The sequence below is a fragment of the Arachis ipaensis genome, chromosome B9 (genome assembly GCF_059453495.1).
Source record: "Arachis ipaensis isolate K30076 ecotype BB chromosome B9, ASM5945349v1, whole genome shotgun sequence".
In the NCBI taxonomy this organism is placed as follows: Eukaryota; Viridiplantae; Streptophyta; class Magnoliopsida; order Fabales; family Fabaceae; genus Arachis; species Arachis ipaensis.
In genome coordinates, this window is record NC_142444.1 from 38,641,274 (window position 1) to 38,662,316 (window position 21,043).

General features: G+C 35.6%; 3 protein-coding genes across 3 annotated transcripts; 2 read left to right on the forward strand and 1 right to left on the reverse strand.

Annotated features, from left to right (window-relative positions):
- Nucleotides 1-919: 919 nt before the first annotated feature.
- On the reverse strand, nt 920-9,877 carry LOC107617650 (E3 ubiquitin-protein ligase IPI1). The gene is made up of 6 exons (XM_016319465.3): nt 9,554-9,877; nt 3,928-4,097; nt 3,019-3,077; nt 2,897-2,922; nt 2,414-2,804; nt 920-1,798 (listed from the first exon to the last, which is right to left on the reverse strand). The coding sequence occupies exons 1-6, from the start codon at nt 9,729-9,731 to the stop codon at nt 1,369-1,371; spliced, it is 1,254 nt and encodes a 417-aa protein (XP_016174951.1). The 5' UTR covers nt 9,732-9,877; the 3' UTR covers nt 920-1,368.
- Nucleotides 9,878-13,804: 3,927 nt separating this feature from the next.
- LOC107615383 (uncharacterized) lies at nt 13,805-15,199 on the forward strand. Its single transcript, XM_016317447.1, has 2 exons — nt 13,805-14,979; nt 15,028-15,199. The coding sequence occupies exons 1-2, from the start codon at nt 13,805-13,807 to the stop codon at nt 15,197-15,199; spliced, it is 1,347 nt and encodes a 448-aa protein (XP_016172933.1).
- Nucleotides 15,200-16,000, forward strand: LOC148544362 (uncharacterized). Its single transcript, XM_088498923.1, has one exon. It carries the CDS (start codon nt 15,200-15,202, stop codon nt 15,998-16,000), a length of 801 nt encoding a protein of 266 aa, XP_088355049.1.
- Nucleotides 16,001-21,043: the final 5,043 nt, after the last annotated feature.

Sequence of the window (21,043 nt, forward strand, 5' to 3'; positions counted from 1 at the left end):
TGATGGTGTTCGTGCTTGATTTTCTCTCATCAGTTCTAACGAGTCTGCTCTTCACGTAAATTGTTTGCAGAATTGTATTTATATTTGACTATTAAATTTTATTTAGAATATATGCTGCTGCTCTTTTTTTTTTTTGTATTTTCAGTAGATGTTTGGCTCAACAAAATTTATCTTAGTATAAATCTTTGGCAGGAAACACTAAATTTTATCAACAATAATGTTTACCGTATTTTTATTTGAGTTTAATTTTGATGCACTGAGAGTAAAGTATTTTACATCGTCGTGCAATCATATCCAATTTTTTAAATGATCATTTACAGATGAAAGATAATTATTTTTACTGGTGTGGTAATTGAATACACGTGTAAAATTATTTTAACACTGACAATATATTAAAATTAAATTATTTTTATTGTTCTTGGTTTTATAAAGGGTTTTAACTCTCTTGCCTGTTTTCCACCCAATTGGTTTCTTGCAGACAGTCATGTTATCCCTCACATTCATAGATGTTTGTGTTTTAAAAATCCATAATTAAACTGCGGAGTAGTTTAATTAGTATACTGTACAAAATTATAGTCAATTAAGTATATCTAGGATTAATCGTCGAGTAGATTTTAAACAATTTATTTTTTTGTTAATTCTTATTATTAGTTGACTTGACAACATAATAGAGTCCGCTAGCTAGAGTCCGCTAGCTAGAAGTGCATGCAAATCAAATTTATAACATATGACAATCATCCCTTGTATCTCTTATAGTTAAAAAAATTTTTAAACATCTTTGGAATTCCGACCCTAAACAATGTCTTTGACATTAACTTTTCAAATTTTACTTTGGCTTTAGTTCATGCTAAAAGGAATTTGATTTTGAACCCTAATTAAGCAACCATTTTATCATTAAAAAATTATGAATGCAGATATATGTGGCAGAAGTAAAAATAGAATAGAAATAATTGTCTGTGATGATAATTGGTGTGTTTTGTAACACATATAGCACTAAAAAAAAAAAAATCAAACATTTCCTAAACCCTCCTGTGAACTTCAAGGTTACCCTGGTTCAGTCATTAGCACTGCACAACAATTTGATCACTGCCACGCAGCAGATATAAAATTACTCAAATTCTCAAAAATAAAACATCCCATGAGAAACATAACATAGTCGACCATTACAGTCTTACAGATACAACGGTAGGCCTGTAGCTACTTCCATCAAACTTCATTTATCCCTTGCCAACTGATAATGTTCTTTCTACTCACTATTTCCTCCAAATAACACCTGATTTTTCTGACTATCTTATTTCCATCACGCTGCCACGTAGTAACCAGGAAAACTATCTAATGGATGCTTGGTTCACAGTGAAGAGGAATATATCATCGATTATGGGAATGCATTCTTTCGGATCCATGCCTTAATCGATAGTTGCTAGAGCGTTCTGACCTACCAACAGTTTGGCGGTATTGTCTCCAGGCTGAATCTCTATCAACAATGCTTAAAGAAGATATGTGCTCTCGTTCCCAAGCATGGTAGCGACTTGGGAGACATGCATCTTCTGGAAAACTACTACGACCTGAAGAACTTGATGGGACAAAAAAGAAACCGCTTTGGTCCGGTGCAATTTGAGGTGATCCACTATGATTACCAGATCTTCGGGATCCAGAAGGAACGTGTGTTCGCGTTGTAGTTGAATTTGGTGATTGATAGTAAGCTTGAAGCGCTTGAACTCTATCACGGGATCGAGCGTTGCTACCAGGATAAGGAGGTAGCATTGAGGAAGTAACTGAGCTCACAGAACCAGAAGAACTGCAGAAAAAAAGCAGCAAAATATAATAAGAATCATTATTTATTGTATATAACTAAAATTTGTTTAATATCATGAATATAAGAATATAGTTTGGCTCTAGTAAAGTTTCAGTTGAGAATGTAATGGCAACTACTCCAATGAAAATACCAAAAACATCTTTTTATGATGACTTATTTGTTTAGCTATATTTTAAATAAAAATAACATTTTTATAACATATAAAAATCAAATTCTACAATTTATTATCCAATAGTTAAAATGAAATATCTTCACATGATAACAATATAACAATAATGAAATCTTCGTTAAAGTAACTACTTATTAATTATGCTATATATTTGAATAAATTTCAAGAGTTTTTGTGATCTTATTTGATAAAAATAACTATTTAGATACTATCGTAAAAAAATTTAAAAATTAAATAAATAAATCTAATACTAAAGACTAAAGAGGAGTACATTCATAATTTCACGTGAAATTGTTTTCGTATAAAACTGTTTATTTCTATTTTGCTCCTCCCAATATACTAAACCAACTTTAAACTATTTCATAAATTCAAGTATTCAACTGAGAAAAAGACTAGGAATACATAGACGCCAAATCTAAAGTAGTTACCTGTGACCCCCAGGAGGATGCATATAAGAACTTGATCTTGGTACATCTGAGCCACCCCTGGATGGCCTTTGAGTCCGTGGAGATATCGACCGGCGATCACCGGCAACTAGACGACTAGTGTATGTAGAGAAAGGAGGGGAATGTTGTTCCCAACTATGATAATGAAGATCCAATGTAGGATATGTGTAGGAAGTGGGCATGTCGCTATGCACAGATGAACCATTCCAATGACTGAAGGTGGAAATCTCTGAAACATTTCCACCTGAGTTGGAGGAAGATGGATGTATTGCTCCAAAATATGCAATATATGGGCAAGGATGATTAACAGAATTTACAACTGTGTTATGATGCTCAGCATATACAGCATGTTGTCCTCCCAGTATATCATGATCTGCATCTCATTATTATTCCGTTAAACATGGCATATTCAGTGTCAAATCTAGAGGTGTTCTAAAATAAAGAAAACTGGAAAAGGGATATTACATGCACTTGATGAAAATTCTCCGTCCCTGGAAGACCAAAAAAAAAAAAAAAAAAAAAAACAGAACATTTAGTAATTTGAATAAAGAATAGTTTGTAGGTATATCTTATTATGTTAGGCTTACTCGAAAGATGATGGAAGTCTCGCCAAGTTGCCAAATGGGCACCAATGAACTCCAAAGGACTGCAAAGATATTAGAATCACCCAGAAAGAAAATGTAGTAAAATGATTACCTGAACTTCCATCCATATAATGAAGTAATGCTAGCGTTGAATTTCTAACTAAATATTATACACCGAAAGATATTAATGTAGGTTTTTGAAAGAGACAAACTTTCAAGGACCGATACATTTTATTAACAGTAATTAACATTATTTTTATACTATTTAAATTTAAGATTTAAGAATTAGAATTTAAAATTTAATCTTTCGTATTTAGAGTGGGTTAAATAATGATAAAAAATAATAAATTTTATCAATTATATAACATTGTTTTTTGGGCAATTTTTTTTGGATATTATAAAAGGAGGACTGTAATATGATGATATTACACTAATTTGATGTAATGCACTTATATGGAAGTTGTCATTGTCACAAAAAATCGTGATTGACGATTTTAGAAAGGGACAAAAAATGTGACTAACGATTTTAAATAGGCCAAATTTTTTTTTGAAATATCTGACACCATAAAATTGATAGTCCTAGATTTAGACATTGATCCTAGTCATTGATCAATAATCTAACTGTTCCTGATTTTTTTTTCACCTTCTCTCTTTTCCGAAATCGTTATTAACCATTTCTTTCAAATCGATTTTACTAATTTTTATAAACACCATTGTAAATCCCATATTTATGAATTACACAGCCAAAGTCTCATTTTTTCGCATTACACAAACTTAATTGGCATATCAAAAATAAAAATCCTGCTTCTACGTGTAAGTTTTCTTTTCACCTTGTCTATAATTTTTTTTTTCCCTTTCTCAAGTGATAAACTCATAAATGGAAAAAAACATTGAATCAAACAAAACAATTACCATTTCAGAGTAGCTAAGGTCATAAAGGTCCTCATCATGGGTCCAATCATCCATACTGTAATCATGATATGACCGGCCACCATTAGCATAAAGCCATTGACCTTTCTCAATCTTTCGACAATTAGGGCATTGCATTGTTCCTTTCATATTGAATGCTGAACCAATGCAATCTGAATGATAAAAAGATAGTATCCATAAGCGTAAGATAAGATGCCATGCCAATAGAGCTATTAGCTTTTACATAAGAAAATTAAAACAAGAAGTATTGACATTAAACATACATGATATTAATCCTATAGGTTACAAAACTAGTATATACTCCAAATTTTACATTTTCCCGTCACATATTCCCAACATTGAATAGCTTCGTTAACATATATAGCTTCGGTAAATGGAGAATTTTTAAAGGTCATATAGGTCCAAGTTGTAATGATGACTACTTGATATATATACTTAAACGTTAAAAACTATATTTTTTGTCCTTCTAACACTTGTAATTAGAGTGAATTATCAAATTTCGTTCTTGACTCAATCTTTAAATTAATTTACGAAAAATTTTTTTAATCAATTTTTTTTTTAAACATTTTAAGTTAATCACTAGTTCTTTTGTTGTTTTTGTTGCTGATGGCGTCAAAATTTATTGATGTAAGACATTAAGTGACACATTGATCATTATATCACCTAATAGTCTTAATTGGTTGTTAATATAATAAATTTATACAATTAGATTAAATCAATTCCATATTGAAGAGGACTTTGAAGCATTAAAATTCATCAATTTAAAGATGATTTAATCTAATTTGATAAACTTATTATATTTAGTAGTCAATTATTACTATCAAGTGTATGTAGCAAATTCTAACGCCATGAGTAATGAAAGTGATAAAAAGACTAATAGACCAATTTAAAAATTTTGAAGGATAAATTTAATTAAAAAATTTTTTCGAAAATCAATTTAAAAAATAGATAATCTTTCGTAGACAAATTTAACTATTTATTCTTTATAATTGTCTTAAAAAATACCCCGTTAAATTTCACTAATTTTGCCGCTATCATGTCTCATGGAAGTACTTTCTTGATATTTATGGAGCTTTCGGTCACTAGTTTAGTTTTGTTTGTTTTCTTTTCGGCCTTTCGGACCTCCTATGTTCAGTAATACGAAAAAAAGCAGTTAAGGCCATGGGTTGTAAACCCAAGATGCGCACTTGCACTTAGGTTTGGATAAAAATAAAAATTATATTATTAATCCAAAAAATAATTATATTAGTGCGATTGTTTGGAAGTGAAGATTCAAATTCAATTTGTTTTTATATAAAGTTAATAGTTAAAAATTATTAGATAATTTGATAAATTTAATTAAATTATCATCTAATAATTTTTAATTATCAATTTTAAAAAAAATAACTGCACGTGAATTTTCATGTTGTTTGAATCGGTAGGAAATACAACCCTCGATCACTTATGTGATCTTTTTCGTAATCCAACAACAATCATGCAAAAGGAGTTCATAGAACATGTGATTGACATCATCGATGGTAGCGAACATTGTCTCATTGCGCAACCTATGTATACAATTAAACAACACTATTCACATATCAAGGCCTCAAACAAGTATCCATCCAGACATGAAAGCCATAAGTGGCCACAAGTTTAATGAATTGCATTGTGTTTTATTATCTAAGAATCTAGGAAGTGGGAGTGAGAATACATTGATATGAAAATATGATAAATTTAAAATTTTTGTTATTACCTCTTTTGTGCCAGTGTTGCAAAGGAAGATAGCGAAAAGAAATGGAACATAGTTTTTATGCGCGTTGTGGGCGCTATGGATTACAAGAAATGGGGTCATTTTCAATAACAAAAAGGTATGCTCTAATAAATGTTTGACTAGAAGTAAAGTTAAATTACCATTTGTGAGATTCAAAATTTATGAATTATAATTAAGGAAAGGGAGAGACTGATGATTAGTGACTATTTTAGGTTTGTAATAATGTCGGAAATATTTGAGACAATGAAGATGTAAAAGATAGAATTTAAATGAGTTGCTTAAAGTGAGAGAATAGTTAAACTGTATTATTATTAGACCAACTATGTTATATAAAATAAAATATTAGACGATAAAAAATGAGCATAGGCATAAGTTTAGTGCGGCCAAATGTGTATGAACAAAATAAGAAATAAAGATATAAAAAAAAAGTTAGTGTAGCGCATATTATTAAAAAGACGGTAGAATTTCACCTAAAGATAATTTGAACATGTAAACAAATGGTGAAAGATAGAAATCCAAAAAGACTATACACAAAATGATAAAAAAGATTTATATATAAACTTTCTTACTATAAACATAATACATTATATGATTCAATGGCATTATTTGACCTATTTCCTCACCCACTTAGTGTTTTTGTTTGAGGTAGTGAGGACTTCCTCGGCTGGCATGCCGAAGGTTGGCTTGAGCGTGGTATAGTATACCTTAAAAGTGCATATTGATAATATGAAATTCAAAGGTCGAATGAAAGAGAAAAATGAGGTGTCGATGCTGTGGTGGACTGGTGGTGTTGAATGGTCAGTCACGTTATCATGAGTATGGAATGATGTTGTCTAAGTTGAAGTGGAGGGAGCAATCGAATCTATGTGTCATAAGCTTTATGAGCCTCTGTTTTATGTTTGAGTTGAATATTCAATTTGGACTTAGTATTCGTAACTCATGTTAGTCCCTAACTTTATTTTTGTCATAAAACTGTTAATGTCATGCTGAAATGAACTGACGATTACCACGCTGAACTTTCTAATGAGTAATAATTATTTGATGTGTCAATTAAAATTTTTTTATCTTAATTTTTTCCTAATGAAATCTTTGAAACTATAACCATAACTTCACTTAAGGACTTCTTAGGAAACAAATTGAGATAAAAAATTTCAATTGTCACATCAGATAGCTCTTAGATAGTTTAACATGGCTGTCATTAGTCCATCTTAGCATGTCGTTAACAATTCTGTGACAAAAACAAGATTAGAAATTAACGTGAGTAGCGGATGCAAAGTTGCGGGGATAAATTGAATAGATTGGAAATTTGAGGACCAGATCAAGATGCAAATGCAACTTTTGGTACGAATTTAAATACTAACTTGTGTTTTTTATGTTGTTGTAATTTCTTGAAGGGTTAAGTATAATTTTGGTCCCTAAGATTTAGGCCAAAAATTTTATTTGTCCCAACTTTTTTTGCAATCGAATTTGTTCCTAAGGTCTAACTTAATTTTAAAATCGTCATATCTCTAATTTTTGGGCAAAAATACCCTCCTACTTATTTACACTCACCATCATCAGTTCTCAAATTTACTGCCCCTCTCCCCCTTTCCTAACTTCTTCCAATTCACCTCCCTCCTCTTCTCCCCAGCCTCGTCTGACCTCCCCGGTCGCACCTCCGTCTCCCTCCTCACCAATCTAACCTCCCGCCTCTCCTCTGTCCCACGCCTCTCCGCCTTCGCCTTTCACCCTCCAGCAACCTTCCACAATTGCAACCTTGCCACTATCATCCACTTTCTCTGCGATGCCCACCGTTTTGATGAAGCCTACAACACCTTCTTCCTCTTCATTTCCCCCGGCTTCCTCCCTTACCACTGCACTTTCAACGTTCTCCTCTCCCGCCTCTTTCCTTCTTGAACCCCGTACCGAACTTGGGCTTGTGCCCTTTCTTTGATCCAAGCTAATTACGACTTCATTCCCTCCATTATCACCTATCACCGCTTAATGGATCTTTTTATAGGTTTGGTTAACCCTCAATAGCAACAACAAGAATACAACATTCATATTTTCTTTTTTGAAACAAACAAAGAAAGAAAAATTAGGCAGAGATAGAGGAAGAAAGAGGAGAAAGGGAGAGTTGGGCAATGGCGGGGAGGGAATCCACCACCGTTACCACTGGTTGGTTCACTGGAAGCTCAGCAGCAGGTTTTTATCGTTGTCCCATCTCGATCGGAGCTCATAGGGAGCGCGTGAAGGAATAGGAGAAGCAGAGTGGGGGCGAGAGGGAGAGGGAAAAAAGTCAGGGGAGTGAGATAGTGATAGAGTGAGGCGAAGGTGGGATGACATCGTTTTGAGGAGATTGTGATAGGTGGGGTGAGGGTATAATTGTCCAAAGGACAATTTTAAAATCAAAATGGATGTTAGGGACGAATTCTAATACAAAAAAGATATTGAGGACGAATAAAATTTTTAGCCTAAATTTTAAGGACCAAAATCATACTTAACTCTTTTTTAAACTATCGTTGGACCATAACCTCGTTTGAGGTTTTAGCTCTACAACTGTAGTTGCTTTACTGAGAAACAAAAAAAAAGTTCTTGCTCAATTTGAAACTTATTGTCCCTATCATAATCATAATTATACCCTCTTTTTTGTATCTTGTTCTTGTCTTTATGACATTACTGACCCTAATAATGTACTTCCTAAGTTCCTTGCCGAAAAACGATAAACAACACAATCTGCATGTATTTATAGGCTGCGTTTGTTTACGGGGACGGGACATAGAGACAGGAACACAAAGATATAAAATCGTGTTTGACAGATGAGATATAGATATATTATATCCAAAGACACTGAATTAGTGTATTTTGTGTCCATCTTGACAGAAAAGACACAAAGACACTAACAAATGACACAACTTATTTTTTATTTTTTCTTTTATTATTCTTGTTAATTTTTCATAATTATATCTTTTATTATTATATTTTTTTCTCAAATTTTTTTGATGAAAAAATAAAAATAAATTAAATTTTTATAATTTATTTTTGTTTATCACTAAACAGAATACAAGAACACAAAATTTTATATTTCTGCTCTTTTTATCTTATTCTCAATATTTTGTCTTATTCTATTCTTAAAAACAAACCAGCCTAGTGACAACACACATGCAAGAATTCATCCCATTAAACATTAAGTCTAACAAATCTGAACGAAAATATCCAATTGTATTTAATGCTTCGAAAGAGAAAGACATTTATAGAAAAGTTGTGTTGTTTAGCCTAGCCATGATCATATAATCAAAACACATCCACAGCAAAAGGTAAGAGGGTCCTACAACCTAAAAAATCATCTCACTTCAGAGAGATTTTAATCCTTCTAAAGTACACATTATTTACTTTTTATTTTAATTTTTTGACAACCAGTAATTTTACTTTTTATCATTTTTTTTTTCAAATTATATCTTTTTTTTTTCTTTAACTATATTTTAGTAATAAATTAATATAGAGGCAGCATTACTCCGTTCCTTAATGTGTATATAAGAATTACACCTGAGTTTTAAAAGGATAGCGACTAGCTCCTACGAGCGTATCATTAATAATCAAAGTCATGCATAGGCATAGTTGATATTTCTTCTTCTACATCAAAATTGCATTATATCTATAATTTTAGATCTCAATTTTTCTAGCTAAAACTCCAAAAAATCCCTTCAAATTCAAAACCATGCCATGAGGAAATGAAATACAAGCTCCATTATTCTAATGCAATATATATATATATATATATATATATATATATATATATATATATATATATATATATATATATCATTCCAAATGGTGAATTGAAACCATATGCATACATTTAGAAATGAATTAACTCACCAAGATGAAATTGATGGCCACATTTAAGCTTAGCCAACGATCGATCCCCATTATCGATAACAGCGTCAAGGCAAATTGAACATGAGACAGAATCAAACGAATTAGCTCCACCACCGCCACCCTCTCCTCCATCGTCAACCACCTTGCTTTCTTCGTCATATTTCATCCCAAGACCCATAATTCTCCACAAATAAATAATTAAAAAAATCCAAAAATCGTAGCAAATGAAGCGAAGCAACGAAAGCGCAAACAATGTTTCGTTTTGTTTATTTATTAATGCGTCTTTCTTTCTTCTTCTTTTCTTTTTTTTTTTTTGTCTTTTTCCTTTTAATTTTTTCCTTTTTTCTCTGTTTTGTTATCGTGTGTCTAAGTTGCGTTTACGACGTGCAGTTTGGCGTTGGACACGGGAGAGAGAGCTACGGAGGCGAGAAATTAAAGGTGTGTTTCTCGTGTTTAATTGTGTGAGATTTAAAAGTCTTTGATTTCAGGATGAAGAGCACAATGGACAGACACGAATGAGAGAGAAAGATCGATGCAAGAAAGAGAGAGATTATGATGCCTTACATTTTTTTTTTGGTGACTTATGCCTTACATTTGAATAAGAGAATGTCTGACAGCCAACATTTTTAATAAAATTTAGTCTAATATTTAATTATTAAAAAAATATGTAATTTTATATTATTAAATATAATTTTAAAAATATTAATAATAATTAATTAATAATTACAAATCACAAAATATACTAACTTTTTAACATTATTCTTTAAAAATTTTTGGATGAAAATATGATGTCTTTTTCTTTTCTTTGGAAACTTATTTTTTGCTAATGAATTACCGTCATTAGATTTAATTATTTGTGCATTTTTACATATGTCAATAAAGTTAATTTCTTTTTTTTCTTGGATAAATTTATTATTGTTTTAAACATTCATAAGTAAAAATAATAGTTCATTCATATATATATATGTTATCCAGATATTTAGTAATCGAAATTTATAAGACACATTTGATCATTACAAATATTTAAGATGGTTTGAAATTTATATTATAAGAACAAAATCTACTCCTTTTATAAGTATCAGTTTTACGTGTATTAAATCTTTATTTTGTCAATGAAAAAGAAGTTTTGTAAAATAAAAAATATGCATAAGAGAATAAACGAATTTTACTTAATAAAATAAAGTTAAAAACACTTTACAAAATTTCAAAGTATTTACAAATACAGAAAAATTCTACAAAAATTCAGAATAAAGATTACAAGTTACAACAAAGAAGAATTTGATAAAACAAAACTAAAAAAGATGACTTTGCAGAAAATAAAGAACACATAATTATAATGAATATAAAGAACATGTGGAAGGAAACCTACACAGAAAACTAGATTAGATAAAATTGCAGAAAGTTACTGAGATATGTGAGACAATAATAAGTGTGGTTTTTGAGTGAAATTTTCAACTTTTTGTCCATCATTTGTCACTATATTTATAGACATCTTCAACCAATCAAATCTTATCATGTGTCGACCTTCATATACTCTGGATAGTAACTGTTCCTACCGATCACAAACTTAATAACCATTTTGCAAGCTTCGTTCTCAACCTTTTCGATCGACTTACTTCTTGTCGATGCTAACCATTGAACTCCCTTAATCGATTCTCTGTCCTCGACACAATTAATGTTGACCGAAAAATTGCCCCCCACCCCCTAAGATCATTGTTATTGTTGAGATTTTTCTCAAAGAAGTATGATCGATCCTTTGACGTAGGCGAAATAAATTTATATTTCTCTCACTCCTTGAGTAAATAACTATCATTATTATCACTACCCTATTAAATGCGTGCACGTTCCCCATGTCTAATCAATCTCTTTGTGCTCCCTCTATCTCTCATGTTCCATCTTCTAAGTTACGCTTATAAAAGCCCAAGCATCCACTTTCCTTACACTTTTTGTATTTCTACACTTCATCTTCTCTAACGGACTCACCCTTTTCTTGCTTTAAGCATCTTCGTCTCTCTAGTACCTTACACAGTCATAGTTGCCTCCATACTCCAAGCTTCCAACTTTTATATATCTTAACATACTTTTGGTATACTTCAAGAAAGTTTTAAAATAGTGACTTATTTTAGTGATCTACAAAATTGATTACTATTAGTAACCAATTTTATAACCAATCAAAATTTTTTAGGACAAAAAAAATTGGTCGCTAAATGAAATTCAACGACCACCCATTATTGGTCACTAAATCAGTCGCTAAAAAAAAATTAGTGACCGATTTAGCAACCGATAACAAAGTCGTCCTAGTTGGTTGCTAAAATCGGTCGCTACTTTTTTACATAGCAACCAAAACAAAATACTTAGGCATTGGGGCCGTTGGTTGATATTTTAATTTAGTGATCGGTTTTGCTACCAACATGAAAATAGTCTAAAAAATAGTCGGTCACTAAACTGGTCGCTAGGAAATTGATCGCAAAATTAGTTGCTAAGAATTAATATAGCGACCGATTTAGCAATCAACTATAAAATCCAGGTTTAAAGTAGTTAGTTACTAAATCGGTTGCTATTTTTATTGATTAGTGACCGATTTAATGACGAACAAAATATTTGGACAAACTTAATTGATCATTAAATCATAATATTATAAATTAATCGGTCGTTAAATCGGTCGCTATTTCTTCCTCTTCTTCTCCCAAAGTCTCTGTTTCTACCCTAAACTCCATTGTTTCTAGAACCAGTATCACATACACCACCCTGTAGCTTTTTCATAAACATAGTCACACACTCTCTCTGTTGTCTTCAATCTTGTCGCTGCTTGCTTGTCGCTCGCCGTTGCCACTTGCTTGTTGCTCGCCGTCGCCGCTTTCTAGTAAACGTGAACCATTCGCTGGCATATTTTAGGTTTTTTGAAACTTTTGATTTTTTACTCGATTACTCTTTTTCTTCCGATTTCTTCATTTCTTCTCTTCCATCTCTGGCGAAAGGTGAGCTACTTCTTTTTCGATTCCAATCTTCGTCTTTGGAGATCCATCTTGTCTTCTTCTTTTTTTTTTTTGCGGTATGTGTTGCTACTAATTCTTAATAATTGTTTATCATATTTCGATCTTCCAAACTCAACTTGGCTTGTACCTATGACCTAAATGCTTGTTAGTTGTAGGCGTATATTTTTTGAGAATCAGATTGGATTTTATTTTAGTTGATTGTGTTTATTTCATATGTTAGTTCACTTCCTATTTTCATCTTCATGATGCTAGAATCAAAGCTTCATGATTTATCCGACATGCCGATTACACCGCTTCACTTCATAATTTTTTCGATTTCAATTCGATTGTATTTCAATTGGGTTTGTACAATTCAATTGAATGCTTCACTATCAAATTGATTTTTTATTTGTATCATTCTAATCACAAATTTAACTGAGTTTTGATAAATTTTTTAATATATATAATTTGATTAGGGTTCTACTAGAGTTATGCTGCAATGTGTTAGTGCTAAGTAGATCTCGCCTCATGAGCGAGACGATGCTGAGATGGTGCTTTCAAAGGATAATGTGACAGTTCATCCAACACAGTTTGCATAAGAAAGAATTAGTGGAGGACTGAAGCTGATTAAGCAAGGCTCTTTCTTGTTTATGGGGATTATTTTCTGTTTGCTCTTATCCATTTCATTCGGTTTGATTTGTTATTAGTGCTAATGTGTTCGTTTTTCTAAGCATAAATTGATTTAACTTAATTGGTCTCTAATATGCTTATTTAAAAGTATAAATTGTTTATTTTTTAGGCTTTTTTATTTAAATAAATTATTTGGCCTACTATATTACCTGATTCCCCTAAATGGTTTTCTTGAACGTGAATTCCCTAAACCATATAATATATAAATCATCCTAGGCTCGTGTGTTTTAATCAATATATAAATCATTGTATCCTGGGACAATTTATGCATGAATTTCATAGTTGAATAAGGCATAAATCGTCCCAACCCACTATGTATTAGAAATAATATGTAAATTGTCCTAGGCTGATATGATTTATGCGTTTCAACCTAAAACCCTCTACCCTGGCACGATTTACGTGCTGCTTCCTAACCTTCTACCCCCTAGCACGATTTACGTGCAAATCCCAATCCCGCAATACCCTATCACAATTTATGTGCAAAATTTTATCCCTCAATACCTTAGGACGAGTTATGTGTTACTATGATAAGACACGTTAGTGTGGAACGATTTACATGCATAAATACAATACCCGATACCATGAAATGATTTATGTGTTGGAAGAGCCTATAAATACAGGAGGAGCATCTGTGTCGAGCCATATTTCAGCTGAGGGTTGCGAAAAGATGGCTGAGAGTGTGTTCTTGTTAGTTCATCATCGGGGAAAGATTGATGAAAACACAAGTGAGGGTGTAACGTTCAGTAGCAAGAAACAGGTTGGAGTGTTCATAAATCCATCAACGAGTTTAGATGATTTACGAAATAGCATATTACAGAAGTTAGGGAAGTGCAGTAAAAAGCTTGTGAAGCAGATGTTCTTTAGGATCCATATCTCACTCAGGCAAGGTTATGTGAAGTTTGGAAAATATGAGATGCTAGGCTATAACGACATTCATGTTATATTTCACAGTCAATCGAGATTTCCAGATTTGGGGGCTATGGAGTTGTTCGCGAAAATGGCTGATGTGGAGGGTAGCTCCGGTGGATCTGCTCCAAATCTGCCCACCGTCGGGGTAGATGGTGCTTCAAGTGCCATTCCAATCTGTCACGACATCACCGCCCACGTTTCATCTCCTTCATTTGCAGCCGATCTGGCTGTTCATGCTGAAGATGGAGATTGCTTGGGTGATGTGCGAACCTTCAGGGAGCTTGCAGCGGCAATCAGAGAGGGACCGGTATTGGATGGTGCAACTATGTTCATGGAGATCAGAGATAGGGATCCACTTGCTGAGGCCATTGGCGATGATGATTCAGATTCGGAACCACCCATTATTGGTGATGAATCTGACGGTGAGGATGACACAAGACCAGTTGGGAGATCGCAAGGCCAAACAAGTTCTCAGACACAACAGTACCCTCCACACTTCTCTACATTGGATCTTGAGGCGATGAATCAACCAGCATTTTTAGGTCGACAAATGTCAACTATTCACAGAGACGAGCACGATATGCATGGGACAGAGGAGTTTGAGGTCGGGCAGCGGTTCCAGAGTAAGGAGGAGGCAGTGTCGATGGTGAAGAATTATAATATCCGCCGTGGTGTTCAGTATATGGTGTTTAAGTCGGACCAGTTGAAGTATCACGAGAAGTGCGTCCAATTTGAGAATGGGTGTAATTGGCTGATACGCGTGACTATATGGCATTGGAAGGGATACTGGGAAGTCCGGAAGTACAATGGGCCTCACGCATGTCTTGCAACCGAGTTGTCCACCGACCATAGGTAGCTTGATTATCATGTGATCTGTGCATTAATTCTATCATTGGTCAGGGTGGATGCAACAATCTCGGTGAAAGTACTGCAGAATGTGGTCTCAACGACATATGGTTTCAAACCCAGCTACCGGAAGGTGTGGATGGCTAAGCAGAAGGCGATTGCACATATTTATGGTGATTGGGAGGAATCTTACAACATAATTCCGAGGTGGATAATCGGGGTTTAGATGTACATACCGGGCAGTATTGCAGTATGGCGTACTTCACCTGTAAGGTCTGGTAATACGGTTGATGAGTCGAGGGTGTTTTTTCATCGATTGTTTTGGACATTTCCGCCATGCATTGATGCATTCAAGTATTGCAAGCCACTGATATCCATTGATGGTACCCATCTGTATGGCAAGTATGGCGGTACGTTACTCATGGCGATTGCACAAGATGGAAACTCGAACATACTCCCAGTTGCGTTTGGACTAGTCGAGGGTGAGAACACGGATTCATGGAAGTTCTTCCTTACTCACCTTTGCCAACATGTGCCGCAGCCGGGCATTCTAGTTATATCTGACTGCCACAATGCAATCAAGGCCACGTTAGTTGCAGAAGACGGTGGGTGGCTCCCACCGGCCGCCTATCGTGCATATTGTGCTAGGCACATAGCTGCTAATTTTGTGCTTAACTTTAAATCCAAGGATGCACGGAAGATTATGGTGAATGTAGCCTATGCAAAGTCTGAACAGGAGCATGAATATTACATGGAGATCTTGAGGTCCGAAGACCCGGCTATGGTTGAGTGGTGTAACCGGATTGGGTTAGCGCTGTGGACCCAAGATCGGGATGGTGGGCGCCGGTACGGTCACATGACAACCAACATATCTGAGTATATCAATACCGTCCTGAAGGGTACACGGAACTTACCGGTGGGGTCACTTGTGAAGAGATGTGGTATGTGTAGGGTTCCAGGTCATACTAGGAGACAGTGTCCCCTTCGCGCAGGTGCATCCGGTCCTCATGAAGGGAGCAATGCATAGACCCTCAAGTACCATTATAGTTTATGTTATGTTATTTGCCTTATGATAGTTAGTTTGTTGCTTGATGTCATACTTTACAATTTGCATTTAATGTTGTTCTTTATTGTTCACTTCATTTGTTGTTAATGACCTCGTTTAAGTCGGTTTAAATTTCACTTTTGTTTACTTTGATGCATCTACTTCAATGGCCTCACATTTTGGGCAACACGTATAATAACATCAGACACTACTCATGCGAATAACATGATAACAAAATAGCTACCAATCTTTCAAAATAGTCCATTAATATTACAATAGTACTAGATAATAACATAACAATAACGAAACGGCAACAGCGCTAAATAACAACATAACAATAATGAAACGACAACAGTACTAAATAACAACATAACATCAACAAAAGTCAAAAGTACTAGATGAATACCATAACAATAACATAGCAATACCCCACTATCTAACACATATGTGACCCGGTGCTACACTTGGCTGGCCTGATGATGTGCTTCCTCCTTTAAGTGACCGGTACATATGTCTCTGGTGGCTGAACCTTCATCCCAGAAGCACGATCGGGCTGGTCAGGCAGCTGTGTGTGTCTGTCCCTGGACGGCAGATGCCAGAGTACCACCCATGGCAAACGGACCTCCCTGATAAGTAGTCGGCGATTCATTCAGATCAACGTTAAGATCCACTACCCCTCCCTCAAACTGAGGCCTATAATCACCATCTGTGCTAGCAAACTCCCGTATTTCAGCAAAAAAATCACTCCCCGCACCAAATACCTGCTCCATCTGGTTCGGACTGCAGAAGTCAGAGAACAGTATTGAGGTCTCAACCCCCTCTGAAACCCCCACCTCCAAACCCACTAGGTAGCGAACCACAACCCCATCCAGACCCACCTACACCACCCCCCCGACTAGACCCTCCAGCTGCCCAACTCCCCCAGCCAGATCCAGCTGCACCACCTCCCCGGCCAGACCCTCCAGCACCACCCCCGCAACCAGACCCCGCTCTACCACCCCGACCAGAGCCTCCAGAATGACTCCCCCAACCAGATCCACATGCACCACCCCCTCGACCAGACCATCCACCACCACCACCCCAACCCCAGCCGGATCCCCCCCGCCGTGTCCCCAGCCAGCTTGATGATTCTGACTCCCCCCATGGTCTTCATCGCCACCCTGTGTCTCATCCAACTCCAAGGCATCGTTGCCTCGCTGGCCCCTAGGCTGGCTATATCGCGTGCCAACCCGCTCACGCGAAGTTTGGTCCCTGCTGTCTAGCGGGCACAACGATATGACCCCGAACTGGAGCATCTGCAGGGATCCCAGCCTGGCGAGGGTCAACTAAATCCCGATCATGCGACAGAAATCTACAGGCTACCCTATACCACCAATCAAGATACTCAACCGAGGGTCGTGGATCTGGTACCAACTGAAACGTCAGCACGCTCTGATGCCTCTGATCCCAACACTCATGCCATGTGGCAAAGACCTCAGGAAACCAGTGGGTAGGTCCTTGACCATCCTTCGATAACAAAAAATCAATGTTGATGGCTGGTTTAGATACGTGTTGAACTCCTCCAAGCTGGGAAAGGACTCGGTCAACATGGTGCCACTCGATGGAGGAAAAGTAAATCAATGCAGTTGTCGACTTCCATAAATGCGTGTGCTCAGGTCTAAGGATATCAGGATGGACAACTTGAATAACCTCTAGTGCCGAGTAGGCATCCAAATAAACTGTAACATGTAGGATCGTTATGTCAAAAGACAGTACGTGATGAATACACTTAACCATATAAAACGTGAAACATGAACAAAAGTAATGGGAGGTTATACTTACTTCATCTACTCTCAACCTGTCCAATCTGTGTCGGGTAGCAATGACCCGAGGACTCTTCTCATCTGATGACGGCATATATCTACCCCACCTGCAAGATTCAACGTCGGCACCATTAAACATACGGTAAAAGTGATTCAAGCATTAATAATAAACATTATGTTTGGAGTTAAAGTATATCAACCTAAATAATAAGCATTATACTCACCTTGATGCAAGCGGCCAGAGAATGACATCAAACCCTCTCGGCCTAAATGTGGGGAACCTCCAGAATATCCAGGACTGCAGCAATGCTAGTGTCCCAGCTAAGTTTTTTACATTCCGATTGGCAACTCTGCAGAGACACCTATATAACCAACATAACGTGGCCGAACCCCAGCTATACTTTCCGAGTTCATCGAGATCCGCAACATACGGGAGCCAGCGTAAGTGAACTCTGGCCCCAGACTTGTCACCAAAAAGCATCATGGACAACAACATCATGATGTAACCACGAGCATAGACCTGTACCGTGGGCTCCGTAGCATCAGTCGGCATGACTCTGAACCTGTTTTGGAACCAGCCATACGACACGGTGAACTCATCGATACAGTCCACAGGAGGAAGTTCACCGAACAACTCTTCAAACCACTGCCACACAGGCTTTCCATCCTCCATCAATTGCTCAAAGTCACTGAGACAACCACTAACTGGAAATCCATCAATAGGGAGGCCGAATTGATATGCCATATCCTGTAAAGTAACAGTGCACTCCCCAAATGGCATGTGGAAAGTGTGAGTCTCTGGATGCCATTGCTCAACAAAGGCACTAATCGGTGGCTCATCCAGCTTAAACCAATAATCATTCAGCCTAGCAACATGCAGCAACCCAGCGCTATCTAGGTAAGGCATAATACGGTCATGCAATATCATCTTTTGTTGCCTACGGATAGTCCGTACACACCGGGTTGGCTGATAACAGAATAACAAGCACAATCACAACTCAACATCGCACAACAACTAAAAACATGTATCAAAAATCAACCTCACCCCTAAACCAAACATGAACCTAACCTATCCTAAGCATGTTAACCTTAACGTTTCACAAATTTCTAACACAACAAGCATTTTTTTTCAAAAGAATCACATTCTTATAACTAAACACATCAACGTCATTGACTATATCAGTTGTAAACCAAATTAACCACTAACCTCTTCGTCGATAAAACCTGCCACGTGCGTGATGCCGTTCAATCGGTACATGTCACCTTCGTTCCTCGCCATCTTGCACCGCCCCCCAACGCCACCAAACCAGCCTTCAACCGCCACCAACCTAACCTTCAACCGCCGCCCTTAGCACCTCAATCCTCCGCCGTGGGCCACCGTCAATGCCGTCCACCGGAGCCCACCCCTTCGCCGCCTAACCAACCCTCCACCGCCTAACCAACCCTCCACCGCCGCCGACTACACCCTTCCTTCAATTTTTGGCCATAGCTCTCCTCCCCTCCACTAACCTCCTCACCGGTAATGGGGTCTCACGAATGAGACATTACTCGTGGAAAGGTAAGTAAGGTTGGGGGTTAACACATGAATCGTTCTAGGCTGTTGAGGGGTGTATATATGCACGTAAATCGTGCTGGGTTGGTGGGGGTTAGGTTTGCACATAAATCGTGACAGGGTATTGTGGGGTTGGAATTTGCATGTAAATCGTGCTAGGGGTAGAGGATTAGGAAGAAGCACGTAAATCGTGCCAGGGTAGAGGGTTTTAGCTTGAAACGCATAAATCATATCAGCCTAGGACGATTTACATGTTATTTCTAATACACAGTGGGCTGGGACGATTTATGCCTTATTCAACTATGCAATTCATGCATAAATCGTCCCAGGGTACATTGATTTATATATTGATTAAAATACACGAGTCTAGGACAATTTATATATTACATAGTTTAGGGGATTCACGTTCAAAAAAATCATTTAGGGGAATCAGGTACTATAGTAGGCCAAATAATTTATTTAAATAAAAAAGCCTATTTTTTTAGCATTCTGTTTGGTCTAATTGCTATGATTTTATTTTATTTTTATCTTTTTTTTCTTTGACATGATTAAGCCAATGATAAAAATTCTCGGTACAAAAGAAAAAAAAAAGTAAATTCTATTGAATCTAACATATCTGCATGTGATGGTGCTTATTACGGCGTGGATGAAGTTATTTCACAAGAAAACATAGAGGAAGAACAAAAGAATAAGAAAAGACACCGCACGATAGAATACAAAAGAGATAAAAAAAGATGCAATAAAAATATAAAAAGATAGATAAAAAATTTTTTATTAGACTTTTAAGAAACATGTTCTTAGCAACTTAGGTTATTGGAAGAATTTTTTTTTACTAGATCTTCAAATAACCTAACCTTGACAACCTAAATAAGAGGAATGAAAATTAAAAGAACTAACACTAAAAAATTACTATAAGTTGGATTCTTCAAATTTTTTCATACAACAAGCAAAACAAATTACTCACTCACTCAATCACAGAATAAAATAGCATGTATATTAGCATTCATAAAATTTATTTATTAAAAATTGTGTAAATTATCTCACAAAAAGTATTTAAATAGACTTCTAATAGATTACCCTAAAATATAAGATAAGATAACTTAATTTAAATCTCCTAAATATAAGATAACTAATTTAAATAAGATTTGATCTTGTTGGATTAGATTAGATCAGATTTGATTTAAATGTAAAATCTTAAAGACATGATAACCAATTTAAATCATATGTGATCTTATTGGATTAAATCAAATTTAATTTAAATTTAAAAAACCTAAAAATAGTATTAAATAAAATAAAACCAAATCAAATCTTTTGATAACCCAAACAACAATTCAAATTTAATTCTAACAAACTAAATTCGAATTTATGTCTTTCCAATGAATTTGAAGGCTGTTCTTGGGTTTCTTGCTGTCTTTGCTTAGCCTAATAGGTCTTATGTGTTGCTGCCACTTTTGCACCATTATTTTTGAGATAAACTCTTGATCTCCTTGATATCCAATCCCGGCATTATATAATTCTTCTAAAATTCAAATTCTGAACATGATAAGATTATCATTCAGCCCCTTATCTCTAAAATAATAAAAATGTCCTCTGAACACGTATCATTCTCTTCCTTTTCAAAAAGATTCGCCCTTGAATATTGACAAACCCCAATTCGAGGATCGATCTTGT

Coding starts and splice junctions, on each gene's coding strand:
- LOC148544362 (XM_088498923.1), top strand. CDS start 15,200: ATGTACATACCGGGCAGTATTGCAGTATGGCGTACTTCACCTGTAAGG.
- LOC107615383 (XM_016317447.1), top strand. CDS start 13,805: ATGATTTATGTGTTGGAAGAGCCTATAAATACAGGAGGAGCATCTGTG. Junction 14,980..15,027: donor GAGTTGTCCACCGACCATAG/GTAGCTTGATTA, acceptor ATCATTGGTCAG/GGTGGATGCAACAATCTCGG.
- LOC107617650 (XM_016319465.3), bottom strand. CDS start 9,731: ATGGGTCTTGGGATGAAATATGACGAAGAAAGCAAGGTGGTTGACGAT. Junction 4,098..9,553: donor TGGCCATCAATTTCATCTTG/GTGAGTTAATTC, acceptor TTTATCATTCAG/ATTGCATTGGTTCAGCATTC. Junction 2,805..2,896: donor AGAATTTTCATCAAGTGCAT/GTAATATCCCTT, acceptor AATGAGATGCAG/ATCATGATATACTGGGAGGA.